This window comes from Phymastichus coffea, unplaced genomic scaffold (genome assembly GCF_024137745.1).
Source record: "Phymastichus coffea isolate CEN01 unplaced genomic scaffold, Cenicafe_Pcof_1.1 PCOF00072, whole genome shotgun sequence".
Taxonomy (NCBI): Eukaryota; Metazoa; Arthropoda; class Insecta; order Hymenoptera; family Eulophidae; genus Phymastichus; species Phymastichus coffea.
In genome coordinates, this window is record NW_026706883.1 from 863,555 (window position 1) to 883,261 (window position 19,707).

The following is a 19,707-nucleotide window of genomic DNA, read 5'->3' on the forward strand; positions in this document are numbered from 1 at the left end:
AGGCGCAGTGTTTGCTTGTGTAAGAAAGTCAGACGATGTATGCGGATTATCAACGGGGGAAAATCCACTGACGACGATACACACTGTCGGATGGATTATTATTGCGCGCGTGCTGCTGCTCCTTTGCTCTACCGATTATCGGCATTGCTGCTCCTCTAATCGACTGCGATTTAATTGCTCGCGCGCCGTTTCGCAAGTCTTTGTTCGTTTCTGTTACGGCAAACATGATCAATATTGCCACTGGCTCTTTCTTTCGGTCCCTTTTGCGATCTGTCGCATGCGTGTTTCGGATCAAGGTTGCTTTTCGTCACACTGCCGCTCGACAATAGTTTCCCGTGTGATTTTTAGTTGTTAACATAGCCGACTGCGTCTAGTATTTTTCAACGCAACGACTGATCCTTGAAGAAATTGATTAAATCCAATTTGTAATTCGTTCCATCTAATTTTAGTTTTATGTGTAAAAGAACGCTATATATATATATTTACACACACCTGTGCCACGAAAGATTCGCTGGAAGTTGAGCCAAGCACGACGGTGCTGAATACTCGCTTGAAAAGAATCGAGTTGACAACGAACGAAAGCCATAAGCTTTGATTCGCGCAAACGGCGCATTCACTCGTCGGATTTATTCGGGTAAAGTGCGTTCGAGTAACGCACTGACAAAGAAAAATTCCAATCGAATTTCGAAAGCTCTCCAATATCAGCTGGTGCGAAAAAAGACTGCGCGTGCACCTCGCGCGTGTAATCGGCCTGCGGCGATGCTGCTGCTGCTGCTACTGCTACTGTTGCTATACTGCTACGCTTTCCCCTCGGAGCGCAGCCACTCTCCGATGACTATCTGCCGATCGCGCGTGTAATTTGCGCATTTTTGCTGCTCGCGTAATCCGCCTCTGACACTCGTTGCCCCCTCCCCCTCCCCTTTACAGGAGGAGGACCGGACCGCGCGTACACGCGATAATTGTCGCCGTACGCTAATGTCTGCGTATCTGGAGAAAGCACACGGGCGGAGAGAGAAAAAGGAAACGCTTTGGTCTCGCGGGAAAACCTTTGAGGTTTGGCTTGCGTTGCTGGGCTTTCGAGGATGTTGATTATATCACGGCGCGGCCAGAGCGTATAATTTCAGAGCTGTTTACACTCGTCAACACCGTCAATGATTTCGAGTAGTTAGGCGCCGCACACGCCCTTCCCCCGTTCTCTTTTAGAAAAAAAAAAGCAATCATGAATCACAGGAGGCATTAAATATTTTATGACTTATACATGGAAAGGTACATGCAGTGCAGTTCAATTTGGCGCTGCACTATCAACCTCAGTTTTTACGTTTCTTCGGTACAATATAGTTGCTCCAGCATGCTATCTCGTACGTTGGAACCCGTCGGACGTAGAAGCACGACTTTTCGAATTCCCTTTCGAGTCTAATAAGCTTGCAGTCAGTCAATTTTCTCTAAAACTTTTCCGTGAGTTGCTATCATAATATAGTTTGACAGAGTGCAACGCGCTGTCGTGAAACCTTTCAAACCCTCCGTCGTAAACCTGCGAACCGTTCTTTGTTCGCGTACGCTCCGCAAATAAATATGTGCTCGTGAGCCTATTCCAGAGCATAAGCCAAATTGACAACTGACTGTGATTGGATTTGAGTGGATCAGTTGATGAATTTCCATTAGAGATAGAGCGGTAAAAAAAGTTATTACATTAATTTCATGCTAATAGAAGCAATCCATTAGCAGATGCCGATGGCGAGAGGAAAAAAGAGTTTGCACGGGACTCTCGAGGAGCTGTTGGAACTTCTTTTTATCTCTCGCGAGTGCCATTACAAATCGACGACTCGTCGTGATGGCGTCGCGACAAAAAGCCCTCGCGAGTATACTGTCAGATCGTTTATGAATTCTGTGCAGTCCATACGCGTGCTGCATCAGTTTTTTGCTCGGCAGTACAGCGCACCGCGTGCACAACCTGTACTTTTTCATCTGGATACTGGAAAATTCAATCGAAGGAATGCCGATTCCACTAGGGGCCGGCCACACTTGACTACTACCCTGGAATTCATATTTACGAAGCTCGCGCATGATTAAGCACGCCAAAAAACAACATGCGTCGAGTAAGAGCCACTGGGAAAGTTCCAGAGTGCTATATTAATGGATTTACTGAATCCAATCGAATTGTTCCTGTCAATGCTTATGATTAGGTCACAGTATACTGGTTTTACTCATTATCATGCAATTTAGAAAGAACAAATATTAGATCTTTATGAAATCCGTTGAAAAATACATTTTGCACGCTGCATTCCACCATTCTGTAATATATCCTTAACATGGGATTCGAAAATAATTTATTAATAAGATAAATGCTTGGAGGAAAAAAAATTGGCAATTGCTATGCGCTTTTATCGAGACAAGTTTATATATAAATTAACTCACGTGTACACGCAGCATATTTGCCGATCAAACGTTGCTTCAGTACCTAAATTTTTTCCACTGCAGCTCACTTGGAAAGCATTTCATCGTTATCGCAGCTCGATTGTAATTTATGTAACCTAATTTCAACGAAGTAAAGTCGAGCGCCGATGTCTTATGCTTGAACAGAGATATCTCTCGGCAACGCTATTTTATGTATTGTCTTCGACGTGAAAATTCATTTTAATCGATTTATGACATTGTACCGTAATTGTCAGAGCCTCCAATTCACATTACTAAAATGATCAATCCTCGTTTAATTAGAATCTCTTCTCGATTTTCATCTCGGCGAATACTAGCGGTTACAGCAACATCCAACTGGTTGACTTTTTTTTGAGGCGAGCACACGCGGGCCAATATTAAAAAGCCCCTTTTATATCTTATTATTACGTTGTACACCTATAATTTGTATTCTCGCCGGCTCAATTATACGTTCGTGCAAAATGTCGCAATGAACTAATATCATTGAATAAATTTCTCAAAGGTAATATTAAGCAGGCTATTGTTGAAAAGAACGTTGATTATAAAAGGAAAATCGCTTCCTTGAAAAACGAGTGGCAGAGCAGGATCGAGTGTAACGCGGGAGTTGACAAACCTTTTTCTGTGTTGCCGCTCTTTGTCACCGCGACAGATGGAATAAGAGGCTGCGTAACGCGCGGCCACGTTCTCGATACTCCGCACTTTCTCTGCTGCTGAAATCATACGTCAGCCACGTCACAATCGTCCGTCGGTATATATATTTTTTCGCCTCCTGCTCCCTTTAATAATTCACTCGAGCCGTGAGCAATGCCAGCCTCGTTTCAATTGTTCGTGATTTTACTCCCAACTATTGGTTGCTCCAATGCGGGACTTGAGTTTTATTTTATTTATTTTCTTTTTGTGGAAACATTTTGAACTGAAAATGCACTGAGTAAACTACATTATTCAATGTTCTTTTAAATTTAAGAATAGAATATCGCTAATTCATAGATTCATAAAGTTACGGTACGTGGCACACTGTTCTCCCGAGCACAAATGTGATTCGCTTCGGATGAACGAAAAAATTTTTATTTCACGAGCTAACCCTTGCGGTAATCGTCTTTTGTGATTTCTGGAGAAGACGTTTTCCGGGATGATTTTTAAAGTGTCTAATCTCGCCTATACTGTATAATTGGGTCATTGATTGACGCGTGTAATTTGAGCTTTCAATAAAAGAACGGGCAATTTGTTCCTCGGCGATGAGTTTGCAAGCGCCTGTGAACGCAAGAGTTTCATAATGCATGCCAGCGAAGGGAGAGCCATTACGTAAGAAAAATAGCCCGTGCATACAGCTGTAAAATATGTAACGATCCTCCTTTTTTCGAATAAATGAGCTGCGCCACTACCGTCGATTCGTAATTGAATTTTCCAATCGAAGAACAACAACGAAAAATCAACATCGGGACTCTACAATTCAATGAGATATCGTGAGTCTGCTTTTACTTCCTGTCCGACATGCGATAACGCGGGATAGCATGGAGCAATTGCGTTAATCGAAGGACTACCGGCGATATTCGATCGCAGGGGTAATACCGCGCCAAGGCAGCGAAATCGGAGAGAGGTTTGCAAAAACAAACGAGTGATAATTCATTCATAATGAGCTCCCGCCACTCGAGTCTTTGTCGCATGTAACGCTGGGCGAGCGAGCACGCACGCGCCGCTAAAACATCGGTCGGATAATCCAAATCTACGGATTCTGCGTGTGCGGAGGCGTCTCACTTTCCATTTCGCCGCGAGTACGGTTTCGCGCTCTCACGTGTGCGAAGCGCGCTTTGTATGCCAGCGAGGTTTGCCGAAAAGACACTTCAATTCATTCGTTGTTTTTTTTTGGTCCCTGTATATTTATTGGTCCCCCGTAACCTGAATATGTACGTCGATCAAAAATTCATTTACGCCACGACGCGCGCGCGTATCCATCACTTCATTATCCGGCAAAAATCAACAGGTCTCGTCGAATGAAAAATCAGAAGCGGCGCGCGGCCCAGAAGATATCGCGCGATAGCACAATGGCAAACATCAATTTCGCTTATTTTGCATTTATATGTATATATATATTTTTTTTATTTTGCCTTTCGGTCGATCAATCAGTCGCGCGTCTCTGCGTATCGCAGGCAGAAATAATAAAGCCTTTGGTAAACTCACATACGCGCGCGATGAAGAAATTGTCAAGAGCGCCAAGCAATAACAGGAGTCGACGACTTTCCTCGAGCGACGACGACGGGTGGAGTCTGTAAATTATATCAGCGGTCAATCACTGCTACCTAATGGGACAACCATAAACCATCCCCGTTTCTTTTAGATCACAATCTACCACTAATTGTCACTAAGGATCGAGCGCCACGATGTAAAAACGCCACTATGTACGTGCGCCAATCGCCATTGTGACAAGCGTAACGCTCGTCTGTTTTTGTGCGTGCCGATTGCCAGCGCGATTTACTGCTCGCAATGAAAATATTTAAAATGACCGTGTATGAAAGGAAAAATGCTCGTCTCTCTGCCTCGCGCTTCTTAGCAAAGACTCGCTGCCGCGGTACAAACGTATAGATCTATTACGATATTTATTTGCGACGCGCATCGTCGTTAAAACTTGAGTGGCCGTATATATTCAATTTATGATCTAACATTAGTATTATCTATGGACCCTCATTGTTTTCTTGTCCTTCAATCTGCATTTCTGTATCGATATGATGGAAAAGAGAGAAATAACCTGTGTCATTATATCATCGCCGTGAGAAAGAAAGCAAAAAAAAGCAATTCCGGCATCACAAAAGCCACACGGTTTAACGCTCGACATCTTTCACCAGCCGACAGGCGCTGCTCATGCTAATGCCACGTCGTAAAAATCCTATAAAAGGAACCAGCCGAATCCACCGGGCACAATGCACTCATGAAATTTCATGCTGCTACAGCTTATCGGCGAGCAGCTCCGTGCGCAATTGCGGAAAAGTCGCGCGATCCTCGTGCTCGTCGCGAGCCGCGACACACGCACTAGTTGCGAAGGTGGATTTGTGTTTGAATGGAAATAATGGAAAAAGGGAACGATTCGAAAGCGCTCGCTATAAATCAATACCACCGAGAGAAATTTTAAATGCTGCACCGAGCTACCGACGCCTAAGACAATGCGCGAGGGACGAACACGAACGAAATTCGATTTTAAACGATCTGCTGCGAGTCATGTGCTATAAATGCCGTCTGTTCTTTTTGTTTTCTTCCACCAGTAAGATGAACTTGTACATTGCACTAGAATATTGTTCATTATCGTGCTACTGAACGAACGTGCGTGCGTCATAATTTACATAAGCGTCATAAGGCGCACGGGACGCGCGAGTAAACGGTGCGAAATCAATGAGGGCAAAATTATAGGCTCGCGCTAGCGAAATCGCGCGTATGCCTCATTTGGCGACAAAACAGCCGCGGCGAATTCATTAGTTAACCGCGCCAAAGAGAGAAAGAGGGAAAAACTGAGCAGTAGCCGTCGAGCAGTCGACGCGCTCGAATACCTCGTCTTCTTCCGAGTCGGAGGGTCAACGATTCCTTGTGCCGTCGGCAAGTTTTCCAACTTAGCACATTGTGTGCAGCTGACAAGCTGAGAATGCAGTTGTCTTTTGAATGTTACGCTTTTGCGTAACCCGCGCGCGTATATATATATATATATATATATATATATTCACAGTAATAATTATAGTTGTGGCATATGAAGGTGTACCACGGGGAATTTTCACTTTGCGGATCTTTTAATGGGTAGCGGTGATATCACGCCCCTGAGTTTTATCTTTAATGACTCTAAAATGCTTTAACGCGAAGCCCAGAGTATACGCCTCGTTTAATTTTAATTGCACACGAAAGTATATGCTTCCTTTATCGGGAAAGCGGAAAGCTTGACTTTTTCAGCGGCATTGCATATATGATCTTCGTCTTTATGGGAGCGTCAAATGCTTTAAGTTTCAATATGCATTAGGTGTACAATTTTTCGATATCATTTTCTTTTAATAAAATTAAGTTCGATCAACGCACGTCAATTTACGTATCATGTACGCAGACTCTTCCTCGTGTTATTTTAATATTATCCGTGCTGATATAAATTTCACGATATAATACATTCATTACGATATATTAAAAAGAAAGAAATCTACAGCACATTAGGATTAAAATCAATTTTGCGTAAATACGTTTTCTGGCGTAAAACGAATAAATAGCCAGTTTGCATCCTCCTAATAATTCGCTATGCAGCATAAATACCAATTGAACATCACTTCTGGTGTAAATGATACAACAATTACTCACCAGATGAAAAAGTGGACATGCGAACTAAAAGGTATTTCATTACTTACACCACTCCTTAATCAGATCAATCCGGCAAAGATATCAATCGCTGGAAATCCATGGAGCCGCGTCATCATTAAGAAAAAATTGCATATCCTTTATTATTTCGGCGATGAAGGACATCGCGATTATTGTAATCTTTTAGATCAAAATGAGTAAATTATATAGCCCATACACATTTTACGAGCGGTTTTTTATATGGAAGAGATTACAAAAGACTGATGATCGGAATATCTTGATTCTTTTTGCCCATTTCGTTTTCTTCTATAATTATTTTTCTGAATAACATCAATATGCGTCAAACTGTTGATAAATGAAGGGTTTTGCGATTGATCAAACAATGATTTTGATCTGTCAAATAAAATGAGTACCAACGTTCATACGTGCCATTACTTGATTATGGTTATTTTATATAATTCCTTTAATTTTTATAACACAGCGATATGTTTGAGTATCGATTCTTGTATTAATAAATTTTAGTTTTCTTTACTCTGATCCTGAAAAAGAAAAATGAGTAGTGAATTAGATAATAAATACTAGAGTTTGCAATATAAGGTAGATGTTTCATGAATCAGCATTAAATCTGCATAACTATAAGATAATATTCGTTATGATAGAGGCTCTACTTTGCTTACAACTGAAAATCAAAATGAGGTAACTTTTAATATTTATTGACCCCTCGGTGACAAAACATTCTATGCGAATCTTAGCGCATCAATCAATAATCCTTAATTGTCGAATGCGTGACAAATATTAATAAATCTAATGAATTCCATTCCGTAGGTAATGTCAAGCTATCGGGTGAAACGCCTCTCATGCAAAGTCTTCGAAAGATTCTCGATATTCCAAACGCAACGCCATCACCGGCACGCATCCATTAGTGCCGTCAAACAATATCGAGCAGGAGTAATTCCATTACGATGCATACAATTATTGGGTGTGTGCTCTTTCGGGGACACCTCATTCACACGTCATTGATCTACTCTTTGATAACGCATTGCGTGGTGAAAGCTCGCGGATTTGCTTTCATGAGTTTCAATGTGAAATTATAGAAAAGTAATAGTATGCAAGTTACGCGTGTGCAGCACTTGTTCAAGTACAGGTTTAATCTGACAATTGAAACCCGATGAAATAATTGTCCCGAGGCAGTCATTGAAACAGCAGATGTTGCTTTTGCGTGACATTGACTTGTTTAATATAAAGGCCGGAATTAACAAGTTTCTGCTACTTCGGTAAACCAGTTTTTGACTTTTTAGTTGTCATTCAAAACATCTTTTTATAAAGGTACACGAAAGCATTACCAACACTCAATGTCCTCTTTGAAAACTGCGTTAAGTATAATCCGCGCGAGAAACGTGATTATATTGATTTTTAATAAGTAATCACAGAGAAAAAAGCGCTTTGATATTACACCGATGCGTTAATGTGAAATGTTGCGCGCGGAGAAATTATAGACCACGGAGCTCTAAGCCGGAATGCAATTAATGGTGGCGGAACAGTCGCGAGGCACTCCATTTAAATATATTATTCAATGCATTACGTGGCGCGGATTCGAAATTCACGCTTAATTTAAAAACCAACTGCAAAAAACCCACACCTGCGCACCTGCGCGCGACAATGAATAAGTCGCATGCTGCTTGTATTTTTGAAACAAGGAAACTGGACTGGGCAAACTTGTCCGCTGTCCAAACGACGCAAGTAGAGTAGCTTTCCGAGCTTAATTTTTTTTCTTTTTTTTTTTGCAACTGCCATCTGCGAATTACATAAACTGGAACATTAGCTCTACTTTCTAACATAAAACGTCGAAATTACGATTCCAGATTCCTCATCAAGATCTTTGTGTATTATTCTCGGCTATATATAATTTCGCAACATTATACTTTTATGACACTTTTCACCTGCGACCGGACGAAAAAGAAACTCGCGTTGAGATCTAGATGTCGATATTAGGTTTCATTGGACAGTAATCAAAAAAGGATTACTTTCCGAGTGCACCTGCGCAATTAAAACGGGGAAACCGTTTCCAAGAACCACGGACTTTTTACTGTGTCATAGCATCCCTAAAGTTCAACTACAATTGAACACTCGAGGATTTATTGATTTTCTAATAGCCGAAAGAGCCAGCCTTTGTTTTTTCATCATCGAACGTGATCCTGCTGTTCAATTCTTAGCGGAGATAATTGCTCATTTATCGGACGATCCAATCGAAAAGTCCTATACGTCGATGATTATTAAAGATAACGTATTCGCGTCATCGAATATATCTTCAACGTTATAACAGAGTTACTGAGAACGTACTCGCAACTGCAGCAGGAGATAACGTACGAGCAAAGTAAAACAAAACGAAATCATCTTTCGAAAACAAAATCTATTTTTACACGCGAACGACGAAATCCCGAGAGCTTTCGAGAATATAGTTCAAGACTGTCAAGTTCAACTGGATCTCACGACGCGTCGAAAGTGTCCATCCCTTTCACCATCGCGTACCTTCAACAGGTCGCATCCATGGTCGTTCAATATTGCACTGCATCTTGCAACCGTGAAAGCAGCCATCCTTCGTAGTGGTTCCCGAAAATTATTGCAATCGAAACATAACAACAACAACAAAACCGAGGCCACTGCGTGCTACGCAAGTTATACGCTTGATAGGCCGCTTGTTTTTTCTTTACCACTCGCAAACGCCGTAGAAGGCCCCGTTATAGTAAATAGAACACTCACGTGGATTTATATTCTGCCAAGTCTGTCTGTAGGATTGATAAGCTTTGACAATTACTACGGGGACGTTGACTTTTGAGCTACTTTTACAAACAACTTATAAAGATATTTTTTTTTACTTTTGTACATTTTTTATCTATTCATTGTGAAACGGCCCAACAAAGCGAAAGATAGCGAGAAAGAGAGAAATACGGACAATCGCTTGAGGCTAAAAAGCTCGTTACATAAGAGCACGTATGAGCTATTACTCATCTAAAACAGATTAGTCGTCTTAGCAACTCCTAGTGTCTTATATCTTATTCCAGTGAATTGATACGCGAGAGCATGGTAATCACGGCTGAATAAGTGGCTGGATAAAGTGAAAAAATTCCACGACTGTAACAGTTACAATTGTATGATACTTGTATCGCAGAGTCAATAAAGTATGAATTTGCATAATTTTGGTTTTCGTCGATCACGTCGAACGTAAATACAGGCGGTGAACGGAAATCATCGGCATTGTGATGATCATCGGGTGAATCTTGGTCAAGGTCTTGACAGTCGTAAAAATAGCGAGACTAGGGCACAAAATCGAGACTGCAATTTAGTCCAGTGCGTACAAGGGTTTGGATCAAGGAGAGCGAGCTGCGCGCCTCTTTAAAGTGCTTAATAGTTTCGCGAGAAGTATGATTTACTTTAAGCAAACGCTGGTCGAGCAACTTTCGTCTTATTATCTTTAGGCGTAGTGAAATGAAAAAACATTCCCTTCACGGATAAGCTTATTTTCACTCTTATTTTTGATTTGTGTCTTTTTTCTTTCTTTGTTAATACGCCAAGTAAGGTAAAGCCAAAGACTACAAATTGATTGATTCAGAAAGAAAGATCTATCGACATTAATTTTCGGCGATAAAACGATGATTGATCTATATCAATCGGATAAATCGTTCGGTAAAGAGTACCAAATTGATTTTAGAGCCGCTCGACAATATCCGTGAAGTATGTCAACTTATTTTTTAATATTCGAATCGCAAATCGAGTGATATCGATGCACACGTAAGTTATTCAAGCGAGCGAAATAATTCCGTTTGGAAAATATCGGCTGCAGCTAGCCAAGAGAGCGCGCGATAAGATCGTATATCTGAATAAACATTGCGAGCGATCACAGCGTGGATTAAGTCAGGAGCGGCTCTCCGAACGAAGTCGGCTCGCGCTCAGACCAGATTGAATAGTTTTCAATCGTGCTCCAGCTACTTTTCGCCGCACTGTGTTCCGCTAATTTATGCAACATCAATCTACAAGCCGCAACTGTCCCGGATATACGTTTTGTCTACACCCTTTTTCAATTACTTTATTCAATGTGATGTCTGAATAGCTTCAATTCAACGCTCTTTCCTATTGTCTGCTGCTTTATAACTAGCTCACTTATCCAATTAGACAATTATTGCTTTTCCCGTGATTTTTCCCTCGCGGTATCGCTCGATTCATACGGCGATATTTACTTTTACATTTCATGCCGGCTACCAGTTCGATGATATTATCATGATAAATTTGGAACTCCGCCGTAATACAACTTTTATGGATTTGAAAAATACTTCAAAGTATAGCATTTACCATATTTACTTTTTTTTATTTCTCTTAACAAATTTTATATTACCCGAACCATTGAAATGTTACAGATTTTAATAGCATTTAAATTCTTATTTACGTAACAATATTTTTATTTTTTATTTACTACAAGTTTTTTAGCAATCTATCTATGAAAATGAGACAATAAGTAAATGTATTTGCTATTACGGAAGTTAACAAAATACAAAACATAATACTTCAATGAGTATTATGTTTTTATTTCTGACTTATATGTGTATTATATTTTGTTATTTTTGGTTTAATTCTATATTAATTAATTTATGTTTTTTGAGTCGGGTAGTAGTGATCGATGCAGCGATATTAGTAAAACTATTTTATAAGAATTATTCTATTTTACTCTGCAGAAAACAGATATCCTAGGAAAGTACATGATATTTTAACATTTTTTTATTATTATTATTGTTAATCTCCAAACCTTACTGCGAAGTTTTTGAAAATATTTGCTCTACCTGCACTGAAAAATTTGTACGTAATATAAAAGTAAAGAATTTAAAGAAAAGGAATCACTTTCACAAAAATTGTTTGACGCAATTTTATTGTTGTTGGATATTCTTATAAAACTATTTGGATATTCTTATAAAAAATAGATATCATTCGAAAATCGCAGCTTTCTTTATTATCAACTCCGGCATAAACCTAAAAACCTACCTTATCTACCTACGTTATATAAAGTGTGCCTGAAAAAATCCGCGGTAAAACAATAATCATGCGCATTGCGCGCACGGCGTAACTTGCAACATAAATGTAGCGCGTGCGCGCCAGCGTCGTTTTCTTGAGTTCGAGAACGTCACACGAGCGCTAGAGGAAAATCAAGTAGACGACGGGTTAAGCACAAAGAGGAAATTCGTAAGCAGAACAGTTTTCTGGTGGCCGGTTCGAGAAGGACTGCCACACGGGGGAGGCGAGAAAATCCATTCGTTAATCCAAATCGTGACAATAAACTCAACTTCTCGAGCGACCATATTTAACACAACGTTGCCTTAAAAGCGGAGCCGACAATGTCATACTGCGCTCGGATTTTGCAGGCCCAGGTATGTCCACACGACCGACTTTTTCGGAGCCATTTTCAACCTAATTATTTCAAATTTTGGAGCTCTACTTTATTGCAAGGTTACAGTGTGCGATAAGACACTGTAGGTACTTTTTTTTGTTAGAACAGTGTTCTTTTTCTAGTACCCGAAGCTATCTTGGTTACAGTTTGTTGCAGAGTTATAAGCTGTTGTGTAAAGGTCAAAAAGAAGTCTATAATGATTTATTTTTGTCATTTGTGTCGCGACGGACGATAAAAACTGTCAGCGGTACTATTATTCTGCAATCTATGCACTACTCATGCACCATTAAGCTATCATTTAGTGTTTGTTTTGTTACTTTTTTTATGTATTAACTCCAATATTTTTGCTATTGTAACCATACCAGATTTCACACCAAGGTTTTAAATAAAGACAAATCTAGGAATTTTCTTTTACTTCATGCATTTATGTTTCAATTTTCATTGCAACCAAACTTTGGTCATTGTAAAGTCTTTCTAATTTATTTTTAACCTTGAAGCTGTCCGATAAGCAGAAGGCATTGCAGCCAATGACAAGAATTTTTTTTTGCGCAATCTTACGTTTTATTTCATAAGAATCGTTATCTTTATGACTGTTGAATTTACCAGTAAACTCTACGTTTATCATCATCCCGATGAGGAAAAATTTATGAAGCTGTTATATAATCTAGCGCGCGAAATATCTACCTGAGCGCGATTGCTGATTTCAAGGTTATGTTTCGTCTTCTTCTGCTCGTTCGAGAGGCACGAAGCATGCGCGTGTGTGAAGCCATCGTTTTCAAATTGTTAGCTTGCAGTTTTTCAATTTGACAATTAAAAATAATGCAATTTATTCATCAACTAATCTAGAAAATTAATATTTTTAGGATAAATGTATTAAAAAGATATATTTTTTAAATATTATAAGAGAAGTATAGTTACAGTTTTTTATATACAGTATAATATAATTAACAAAGTAGCGGTGTTGTCTGCCTATAGCTACACTTCAAGCTTTATCACATTCTATTTTGTGAGGAATTAAATTAAATAAGTACTTGGTAATTTTCTATGGTATATACATTTATTTATAATAAGCATAATTTTAACTTTATGAACCACTAAATACTTATTTTTTTATGAACTATCAGTTTATAACATGTTCCAAAAGTCTAAGTATAAGATGATATAATAATTCAAAATTTGTTTAATAATTTATAAGTTCCAATTCAACTCTGCTAATTTCATCATATAGGTTGCTATTTATATGCATTATTATATAAAAATTCATAAGAGAGATATCTAGAAGCTGTCAACAAAGATAAGATGAAAAAAATTCTGAAAATATTTGTTTTTAATAATTTCTTTTCTTTGTTTTTTGATGATCATGCACTATTTCTCTTGTTTGTAAGTTATTGAGTATTACAAAATTTAATTTTTCCATTTCAGAAAGTAGCTGTTATAGCTGCTGAAATTCAACAAAGATGTTTCAGCACCAGCCCACTTACTTATGCTGCTGCAAAGGTGGCTATGTCCAAATTTGATAAAAGCAACTATCTGCCCTATGACAAGCTTGAAGAAAATATAAAAATTGTGAAGAAGAGGTAGGATTTATGTAACCAAGAAACAAAAAAGTTATTTTCAGTACAATCATTTAAGTATTGCAATATTTACAGGTTAGATCGTCCTCTGACTCTATCAGAAAAAGTTTTGTACTCCCACTTAGATGAGCCCCATAAACAGGATATCACACGTGGAACCAGTTACTTGCGGTTACGTCCTGATCGAGTGGCTATGCAAGATGCAACAGCACAAATGGCTATGCTCCAGTTCATCAGCTCTGGTATAGAGCATTTTTAAATAAATATAAATTGACATTTTCAACATGTATTATTATATACATTGGATTGAAATTAATTTATTAAATTATATTGAAAAAAGGACTTCCAAAAGTTGCTGTTCCATCTACCATCCACTGTGATCACTTGATTGAAGCTCAAATAGGTGGTGAACAAGATCTTAAACGTGCTAAAGACATCAACAAAGAAGTCTACAACTTCCTAAAAACTGCTGGTGCTAAGTATGGCGTTGGCTTCTGGAACCCTGGATCAGGAATCATTCATCAAATCATCCTTGAAAACTATGCTTTTCCTGGTCTTCTTATGATTGGTACAGATTCTCATACTCCAAATGGAGGTGGTCTTGGTTGTCTGTGTATTGGTGTTGGTGGTGCTGATGCTGTAGATGTAATGGCTAACATCCCTTGGGAGTTAAAATGCCCAAAAGTTAGTTTACAGTTTTTTCTATAATGCGACAATAGTTTATAACATTTTTTTCTGTAAAAATAGAATGGTAAAACTAATACTAATCATTTTCAATTAAAGGTTCTTGGAGTCAAACTAACTGGCGAGTTGAAAGGCTGGACTAGCCCTAAGGACGTTATTTGCAAACTAGCTGGAATTCTTACTGTTAAAGGAGGTACCGGCTTCATTGTAGAGTATTTCGGCCCCGGTGTTGACAGCATCAGCTGCACTGGCATGGCTACTATTTGCAACATGGGTGCTGAAATCGGGGCTACCACCTCTTTGTTTCCCTATAACAATAGAATGAAGGATTATCTGAAATCTACTCAACGTAGTGACATAGCTGCTGCCGCAGACTCAGTCAAATCTTCTCTACTCTCAGCTGATAATAACGCCAAATATGATCAAATTGTCGAAATTGACTTGTCTACTCTGGAACCTCACGTCAACGGACCCTTCACCCCCGATCTTGCAAACCCAATCTCGCAATTAGGTATGTTATATAATACATTTTCTTAAAATGACCTATAATTTGTAGAGGCATTATAACTAATATTACGGACTTGTCAAACAGGAGCTAACGCTAAAAAGAACGGTTGGCCAAATGAAGTAAAAGTTGGTCTGATTGGTTCCTGCACAAACAGCTCGTACGAGGATATGGGCAGATGTGCGAACATTGCTAAGCAGGCCATGAAACATGGTCTTAAGGCTAAATCTGCTTTTAACGTCACCCCCGGTTCTGAGCAAGTCCGTGCTACCATCGAACGTGACGGAATCGTAAGTATACGTTATTTACGTTAACGATCATCTAAAAATAGATGGTGTTATTTTGTCACCTATTGCTTGGAATTAGACAATCTTAATGCAGAACGAAATACTTCGTTACTTTATCTAAACAATATTAACACCAAATTGTTCAAGTTACATTAGGCAATTTTAGAATTCACGTTCTATTTGCGTACTTATTACAGGTTCATAAAAATACTGTTAATAAATCATGTGTTATAAATAGTTATTTTGAATATAGCGAAAATCAGGTAGAATAGAAAAGTAATCATGAAAATAGCACTTTGTTTATATAATTTTATATAATACTACATGAGCAGAATTTGCCAACAAGTGATTGTATTTAATTTTTTGGTACAATTCATTTGTCGGTCAATATATAAACAAAAAACAATTTCACAAATTCATAAACATACAATTAATCATATTTAGGCGCAAACCCTTCGGGAGTTTGGTGGTACCGTGCTTGCCAATGCCTGCGGTCCATGTATCGGTCAATGGGACAGACAAGATATCAAGAAGGGAGATAAGAACACCATTGTCACGTCGTACAACCGTAATTTCACTGGGCGTAACGATGCTAATCCTGCCACTCATGCTTTCGTTACCAGCCCTGAACTCGTTACCGCTCTTTCGATCGCTGGTAGACTCGACTTCAATCCTCTGACTGACAAACTTAAAGGCGCCGATGGCAAAGAATTCCTCTTGGACAACCCCTATGGTCAGTAATATTACTGTATAAATTGTACTCGTCACTATTACTAAAAAATAATTTCAATTTTTCACGCTTTTCTTTTTAGGCGACGGCTTGCCATCTAAAGGATTTGATCCTGGCATGGATACCTACGACTCACCGCCACCTGACGGAAGCAAAGTCAAAGTTGACGTTGATCCAAAATCCCAACGTCTGCAGCTTCTCGAGCCCTTCGACAAATGGGACGGCAAAGACCTTATCGATATGACTGTTCTCATCAAAGTCAAAGGAAAATGCACAACTGATCACATCTCTGCCGCTGGCCCTTGGCTTAAATATCGTGGACATTTGGATAATATCTCAAACAATATGTTCATTGGGTAAATAAACATTTTACTTTTCGTGCGTTTTAATTTTCAATCTTGTATGAAATAAATATCTTATTTCTTGTTATCTCCAGTGCCACAAACGCCGAGAACAGTGAAATGAACAAGATTAAGAATCAGCTGACCGGCGAATGGGGTGGAGTACCAGACGTTGCGCGCCACTACAAGAAGAACAACGTGAGGTGGTGTGCCGTCGGTGATGAAAACTACGGTGAAGGCTCATCTCGCGAGCATGCCGCTCTTGAGCCACGTCATTTGGGTGGCCGTGCCATCATTACTAAGAGCTTTGCTCGTATCCACGAAACCAATCTGAAGAAACAGGGCCTCCTTCCACTTACTTTCGCTAACGCCTCTGACTATGACAAGATTCAACCAACCGACAAAATCAGCCTCCTTGGCTTGAAAGATCTTGCCCCTGGAAAGGTATGTACTGCTTATCCTGAACACGATTGTACATTGAATTTTTATCGCATCTTTTTTCTTTATCGAGGTCATCGCTATTTTTTCTATTTTATGACAAAATTCGCGATCACTCCGTATATTGGATCGTGGCTGATTGGAGTGGTCGATTGTTTGATATTGAGATACCCGTTATCGAAGATATTAGTTTTTCTGATGAGATATTTCAAATAACTTTTAAGTTTTACGAAAGCCTATTACCGTTTACCGGCTTTGTCGATTTATATGAGATTCATCCACGCTATTATGTCGTTTGACTTATTTTACACGTTTATACAAATTTCACCCGTTTCTTAGGGGACAAGGTTATTGTTTTTAAGATCGCGCCATTTAAATTGGTTGTTTCGTACAAATAAATGAAAGTTTCGTACAAATAAATGTTGATTTCGTACAAATAAAAGAAAGAATCAATAACATATGGAAATGCATATAACATATAATAATGTTCAAGATGTGCATTCTACGTAAAATTGGAAAAACATTAATGGTCAATTTTTTTTCTTGTTAATTTTTTCTTGTCCTTTGTTATTTGTTGTTTAGCCGGTGAAATGTGAGATCAAACACAAGGACGGCAAGGTCGATTCGATCATGTTGAACCACACGATGAACGAGCAACAAATAGAATGGTTCAAGGCGGGCTCAGCGCTCAACCGAATGAAGGAGATCGCCGCTGGCAAGTGAAGATCTTTGGATGCAGATCCGAACCGCCAACGAATATGTTTTCACAGCTAGTTACGCGTAGGCCGGTTAAAATTAGACGAAGCACGCTATCTAGCGCTCGCGAGCATCCTCTTTCCTTTCCGTTCTCGTGCTCTATACTGCTTTTGTCATTCGATACACTTCTCATACGACGGAGGAGAGAGAATGCTAACCGCGACTGTCGAAGGTGCATAACTGGTTAAAACTGATTCAATTATATATATGTATACATATTATATATGATATAATAGCGATATACACGAGAAGTCATAATGTAACGTAGCAATGCAACTTTAACATTTACGAAGATGTATTCTCGCTTTTTATTACTAGGCGATCGTACGCAAAGGTGCAATCATTATTTCCGTTGACACGTTTGTAAACGCGAATTGATAAGCCAAATATTTCCAAATGTACGTTCAGCATTATTTCTTGAGACTTTTTAATGGAGGGAATGCAGCTTTGAGTGAATCCGTAGTATTGCGTTCGAAATGCTACGATTTTACAAATTACAAAGTATCAAAAAAATATGCAAGCAAAAATAAATAATAAATAAAAATTAATAAAGCACGACAAAGGTGTGTAGAGTAGCACCAGTTGTTTCAAGCAATCAGAGAGAAAGAGAGAGAGAAAGAGACCAAGAGAGAGAGTGAGAGAAGGAAAAAACGTTTTTCAATATTTTCTGAGGAATTTAACGAACGTTAACGGATAATGGAATCGATGGAAAAAAGTTTGTTATTATCGATGTTTTTCGCACGTTTATCCGGTCTCAAAGTGAAGAATCGTGTACGCCCCAGGCCGGATGCGTCGATTAAATATCGAAGCCGCTTTTTTCGCTACTCCCATGCCCTTCGCTACTCAATGATGTATAAATATATTTATGAAAAACAAATGGAACGTTACTGATTAATTGTGACTTACGAATAAATTCATCGTACGGGACCATGCTAGTATCTTTGTTGTTCTTTTTTTTTGTAATTGGTCCCGCTCGAGCTTGTATCCTTTTGATTTTTACTTACACGCAAAAGTTTACATCTTCGGAATAACAACTGGCGCTTCTGCTCCATCGTTGGGGCAGTTGTGCGTGCGAGCGCGCGAATGGCTCCATTGTATCGAACGATCGAATCATCGTCATTCTTTGCGAAAATGAATTATAAAAATAAAATATTCAATGAAAAACACATATATATCAGTGTCACGTTGTTACTTACCTCTTTATTCTCATACATTTGTTTTAGCATGTTAACGGACGAGAAAGCCAAGAAACATATATATGTTAGACTCTAAAGTACATTTTACGCGTGACTTGCAGCTTGAAATAAATGTTATTTACCGTTATTTTTACCCTGGGGAGAGTGCTTTTGGACCCAATAGTAACCACTGTTAGGTAGCTATGTAGTTTGTTGCGTCAAAATAGTATAAAGCAGAGACACTCAAAGAAAAGCCAGAGAAGCTTGATTTCGGATGAAATTGGTACAAAAGAGGTTATAAAAATGATTAATTACGTAAAAAAATAGAATACATACTAGAAAGAAAAAAGGAATATTCACGGTATATTAATGTACATCATGATTCACAGCGCACGCGCAGGTTCACGTAGTTTAATTTCGTTTCTTAACAATTATTTGCCCCATTCCCATAAGCACATATCTCAAGATTAATAACGAGATGGATTAAATATTTGTACTCAAAGGTCCGTTCGTGCTCTATAAGAATAATGTAGAATCATTTCAATTAAGCCCATGGTGCTTGAGTATGAGCAAACAGCTGGGAAAAGGGAACGTGATGAAAGCTGATAGACCTTGTTCACTTATCAAAATAAGCCTGCGATTCTTTTAGAGCTTCTCAGATAATTTAAGTAATCGAAAAGCAATGTGTGTCGCATGAACGCTCTGCTAAGCGACGGAGATTTTGTTGTTATGCTTGTGACGTGCAAGTGATCTATACACATTATATGCTTTATATAACGTAAAAATATAAGTGTTTTTCAATTGTTTACTTTTAGGCTAGTTTTAGAGACTTACACGACTTACGTCTAAAATATATTGAAAAATGTATCTCCCTGTAATTCTAAATAACTTCTGAAAAATGGGTCTACAGTAATTCAAAGATGACCGATAGAAAACTAAGATTAAGCCTTTCTTATGAAAAACAATATATTCGCAAAGGTTGAACTATTCAAATGTTATGTAATATTTTTTAATAAAATTCATAGTAAGGTTT

At 38.7% G+C, this 19,707-nt stretch overlaps 1 protein-coding gene across 1 annotated transcript; it reads left to right on the forward strand.

Annotated features, from left to right (window-relative positions):
- The first annotated feature begins 11,924 nt into the window (after window positions 1-11,924).
- Window positions 11,925-18,667, forward strand: LOC131668045 (aconitate hydratase, mitochondrial-like). Its single transcript, XM_058941868.1, has 10 exons — window positions 11,925-12,164; window positions 13,607-13,761; window positions 13,834-14,000; window positions 14,099-14,442; window positions 14,542-14,953; window positions 15,035-15,237; window positions 15,679-15,967; window positions 16,047-16,320; window positions 16,401-16,749; window positions 17,326-18,667. The coding sequence occupies exons 1-10, from the start codon at window positions 12,132-12,134 to the stop codon at window positions 17,464-17,466; spliced, it is 2,367 nt and encodes a 788-aa protein (XP_058797851.1). The 5' UTR covers window positions 11,925-12,131; the 3' UTR covers window positions 17,467-18,667.
- Window positions 18,668-19,707: the final 1,040 nt, after the last annotated feature.

What these genes read in the sequence shown, in the direction of transcription:
- LOC131668045 (XM_058941868.1), top strand. Translation starts at nt 12,132, where the DNA reads ATGTCATACTGCGCTCGGATTTTGCAGGCCCAG. An exon ending in CCATCGAACGTGACGGAATC is followed by an intron (nt 15,238 to 15,678) that starts GTAAGTATACGT and finishes AATCATATTTAG; the next exon opens with GCGCAAACCCTTCGGGAGTT. An exon ending in AAGATCTTGCCCCTGGAAAG is followed by an intron (nt 16,750 to 17,325) that starts GTATGTACTGCT and finishes TTTGTTGTTTAG; the next exon opens with CCGGTGAAATGTGAGATCAA.